The sequence below is a fragment of the Rhododendron vialii genome, chromosome 9a, assembly GCF_030253575.1.
Source record: "Rhododendron vialii isolate Sample 1 chromosome 9a, ASM3025357v1".
NCBI classification, from domain to species: Eukaryota; Viridiplantae; Streptophyta; class Magnoliopsida; order Ericales; family Ericaceae; genus Rhododendron; species Rhododendron vialii.
The window spans coordinates 30,291,262-30,296,182 of NC_080565.1; the positions used below are offsets into that span (position 1 = coordinate 30,291,262).

General features: G+C 36.6%; 1 protein-coding gene across 1 annotated transcript; it reads left to right on the forward strand.

The window, feature by feature from the left end:
* Window positions 1-228: 228 nt before the first annotated feature.
* On the forward strand, window positions 229-1,925 carry LOC131299790 (zinc finger BED domain-containing protein RICESLEEPER 2-like). Its single transcript, XM_058325367.1, has 2 exons — window positions 229-410; window positions 585-1,925. Exons 1-2 carry the CDS (start codon window positions 378-380, stop codon window positions 1,923-1,925), a joined length of 1,374 nt encoding a protein of 457 aa, XP_058181350.1. The 5' UTR covers window positions 229-377.
* The last annotated feature ends 2,996 nt before the right edge of the window (window positions 1,926-4,921 follow it).

The following is a 4,921-nucleotide window of genomic DNA, read 5'->3' on the forward strand; positions in this document are numbered from 1 at the left end:
CTTTTTTATTTTTTTATCCGATCTCTCATACCTTCTTTCTTTTTTCCTGATTTTAGTATTATGTAAATTGTAAAGAACCATTTTTTGATACAGTAGATTTTTTCCAGATCTCGAACCAGCAAAAATCAGTCGATTTTTTCCTGAGCTCGAACCAGCAGATTTTTTAGTTTTTCCTGATCATCTTGAACCAACAGATTTTCTTTTTTGATTTTTAGATAATACTGGGCTAAGTTCCGTGGAGCTACGAATCACCTGATTTTTCATTTTCTGTCTGCAGCTATTGAGAGAGATTTTTCAAAGGTGTGGGGGCACACTGGCATTGGCTGAGCCCAAGCTTTAGGCTCACGTGGAATTTCAACCTCAACGACGCCAACAAAATGTCTGACCATGAGCTTGACTATGAGCTTGAGGTATTCAATCTCAAAATCCTAGTTTATTAGTATTTGCAATATACTTTTCGTATGAGCATGAGGTGATGGACTGAAAATAAGATTAGTGCATGAACTTAATAAGTTCATATACAATTTCATCAGATTACTGCCTGAAAATTAGAGTGTGATTATGTTCATTTTAATTTATTTTAGATGGATGATATTGATGATGATGCTATGGATGATGCTGCTGAGTTTGATATTCCTCAAAATGCTGAATTAAACGATGATCAAGTGCCTGAAATTGAAAATAAGGTTGAGTCGAAAAAGATTGTTGGTAGTATTAGTAATAAGAGGGCTCCTTGTTGGAAACATTTTTACTTTATTACCCCAGAAGGTCATCCGAAACCTAGGGCTACATGCAAATGGTGTCGGAAGGATTATGCATATCATTCGAAGCTCAATGGTACAAAATCACTTACTCATCATCTAAAGTTTCAGTGTTTGAATTATCCCATGAGCAAGAAATTCACGGGTAGTAGGCAAAAACAACTTAGTTTTCAAAAAAAGGAACACAACGGCGAAACAAGTGCAAACCTTGTGCCTATGACCTTCAGTGTTGACGCATGTAAAAGAGCACTAGCGAAGATGATAATAATTGATGAATTGCCATTTTCATTTGTTGAGGGTGAAGGATTCAAACAATTTATTGAAGTTGTTCAACCAATGTGGAAGCCTCCTGGTAGGCTTGTGATGGCCAAGAACTGCATGCTTATTTATGGGGAGGAGAAGATGGCATTGAAACAAATAGTTAAGCATCAAAGGTTGTGTCTTACAACGGACACTTGGACTTCAATCCAAAATTTAAATTACATGTGTCTTACGGGACATTTTATTGATGACAATTGGAAATATCAAAAGAAAATTCTGAATTTTTGTGTAGTTCCTAATCACAAGGGTGATATTCTTGGTAGGATGGTTGAACAATGCTTGTTGGATTGGGGGATTGATAAGTTTTTAACTGTTACGGTTGATAATGCATCATCGAATAGTCTTTTGATTGCTTACTTGGAGAGAAAGACCAAACATAGGAAGACCACCATTTTAAATCACGAGTTCTTGCATGTGAGATGTTCGGCACATATCTTGAATCTAATCGTACGTGAGGGATTGCAAGAGATTGATGACCCAATTGGAAGGGTGCGAAATATTGTGAGATATATGAGGTCTTCCCCTTCTAGAATGGCAGAGTTTTGGTCTTGTGTTGAAAAGGAGGGCATTACATGTAGACTTAAACCTTGTTTGGATGTGTCTACTCGTTGGAACTATACATATTTTATGTTGGAGAGGGCTTTAACTTATCAAAAGGCTTTTGATCGTTCATGTGATGACCCGTCCTTCAAATTAAATGTAAGAGAGGAGGAGATCGATGAGGCGTTTGATGATGTTGATTGTTTTGAGGGTATGGGTAGGATAATTGAAATTGAGAAAAGAAAGAAAAAGAGAGGGAGAGGGCGTAAGAAAAATGTTGGGGCTCCAACTTCAAATGATTGAGAAAAAATCAAGTTGTATGTAAAGTTTCTTCGAGTGTTTTACCTTGCAACTTTGAAATTTTCGGGTTCTTTGTATGTCATTTGCAATGTTTTTTTTGATGAAATGGTGTTGATTCAACAAGATATTGTGAAGTTGTGTGAAACCGATGATAGCGAATTGCATGATATGGCACTTGGTATGCGTGAGAAGTTTGATAAGTATTGGGGAGATTTTGATAAGATTAATCAAATGTTGATGTTTGCGGTTGTTCTTGACCCTCGATGCAAAATTGGATTTTTTGAATATTGCTTTCGAAATACTTTGGGATATGATAAGACGGTGGTTAGTGAGTTGACGGATAATATAACAAATGGAATTACCCGTTTATTTGAATGGTATGTGAAGAATAATGCAAACTCGAATGTGCGTAGCCAAGAGGTTGGGGGATCATCGGACAAAGAAGATTTGGATGGAGTTGAAATGGAGATTGGTAGTCATAAATCTTTAAAATCTCAATTTAAGATGCACATGCAAAAGGAAACTAACATGGCATGCAAATCTGAATTGGAAAAGTATCTTGCGGAAGCAAGTGAGGATGATAGTGACAAATTTGATGTATTGCATTGGTGGAAGTTAAACTCCTCTAAGTATCCAATTGTTTCTCAAATGGCACGAGATGTGTTAGCTATCCCTGTGTCCACAGTTGCTTCCGAATCCGCTTTTAGCACGGGCGGACGTGTGATTGATCCTTATCGAAGTTCTCTCTCTCTCCGAAGACCGTGGAAACTCTTATTTGTACGCAACAATGGATAAGGAAACCAACTAAAATCAATATAAAAGAACAACTTGATGAGTTGGAGCAATTAAATTCGGGTACTACTCTTTTTAGTTCTTGATTTCTTTATGTTATGTGGTTCTTAAATATCTTTTACGTTAAATGTCTTAGTTGTTTGTTTTTGTTTATTTTTTTCTTCTTATGTTTGTAGTTGTCTTGGAATCAATTGATAACGATTAAGGAGTTGGTGCAACCGTTGCATGCTGCAATGTTTCATGGTTGAGGTAAATCCTAATCACATACACATCTTTTTTTGTTTGTTGTAATTTTTTTTTACTACTTTCCGTTTTTCTTAGTGTTTACTGTTTTTTATGTTCAAAATGAGGGCTAAATTGTTGGCAACTTGGCGTATTTTGAAGTATGGTGGTGCAGTTTTCAAGCTGGGGATGGTTCTATATTCTGCTGGTTGACTTGTTTTGCATTTGGTAGCATTTTGTGATGATAATGACTGAGATTTCATGGGATTTTGTTGACATTAATGTTTTGAATTTGGTAGATTTTAACTTGAACTTGAAAGTATGGTGGTGTTGTTTTCTGATGGACACTTTAACTGTATTCTGCTAGATTGTTGGTATTTTGTGTTTTTGTGATGGCTGCTTCTGTTTTTTGAAATTTGGGATGGCTGCTTCTGATGTTGCCATGACACCTGGGGTTGCAAAAACTCATATAACAGTGGTGCTAAGGATCGCAGAGTTAGGATTCTGGGTGTAATTTTATATTTTTGATGCAAGTATGCTACGGCTATTGTATTGCGAAAGTTAAGTAGCTAGTTTCAAACTTTCAATAGGTCTTTTTCTTTCAAATTTTGAAGGAAGGCCACCACTGCCAATGGGAAATTTCCTCTCTGTTGCTGATGTCAAATGTTGGGCTAAAGGGAGAAATTGGAAGTTCTCATGGGTCTACAGGGAACAAAATTGTGTATCTCACAGGCTTGCTTCTTCAAGTTCTTCAAGTTTTGATAGAAATTTTGGTATTTATCCAGGTTGTATCCCGCCTGGGATTGAGGATCTCATTGCTAGAGAAAAACCCCCTTAGTTTTTATTTTATTTTATTTTCTGTTTCTTTGTTTGTCATTTCAAAAAAAAAAGAAAAGAAGTTGTGAACAAAAAAAATTGGCTGATTGGGATCCAGAAAAAACAAAGAGATTGGGCCAATAGGCCACTAACATGAGGCTTTTATTTATTTGTGGTAGATTGGGCCATGTGGGCCAAAACTCTTCTTTTGCCATTTTAAAAAAAACAGGTGAAATTGGCTCACAAACAAAAAAATAGCTTTATCAAAAAATCAGAAGCAATGGGCTTATTTTTGGCCCACTATCAATTTCTTTTTTAATTGGCCCATTTTGAATTTTTTATCTTTGGCCCAACTAGGCCCAATTCGGGCAGCCCAAATTCCCCGACCGGACCGAAATCACCCCGAACCGAATTGGACCGATTGTATTTTCGGTCGGGATCGGTCCTACCAATTTTTTCCCCGAACCCGATCGGTCTTCAATACCGGTGGACCGAACCGACCGACCCCTAACCAATAACACCCCTGGTTGCCATTGAATCACGACACTACAACCATTTTTGAAAATAATTTCAGTAACTAACTGTCGAAAACATATAATATTTCGGTAACTAACTGTTGAAAATATATATAATGTGGTAATTAACTGCCGAATTCTGGTATATACTTCAGTATTAGGTTACTGAAAATTTATTTGACAATATTATATTACTGAAGATTGAAAAAGTCCTGTATATATATACATTTCGGTAATTGACTGCCAAAAATATATAAATATTTCTGTAACTAACTGTCGAAATTATTTAAATATTACGGTATTTAAATGTCGAAAATATTACATTTTTCTAACTTGAAACGCTGAAAATCTGGTTCAAAAAATTGTAAATTTTGCGTCGAAAAAAACACAGTGTTCGATTGGCTCCCAGGTGGGGTTCGTTTTGAATTTTGGGGTTTCGGTTTTCAATTTTCGAACTTTTTAGGATTTTTTGGGTTTCGATTTTTGATTTTGAATTGTGGAGAGAGAGAGAGAGAGAGAGAGAGAGAGAGAGAGAGAGAGAGAGAGACCTTGAAGAGAGGAGGGGAGGGAGTGGCGGTGTTCACAGCTTTGGTGGTGATGGCTATGGGGGAGGAGAGGGGTATAATAGGAAGATTAGAGAAAATTAATGGGCTA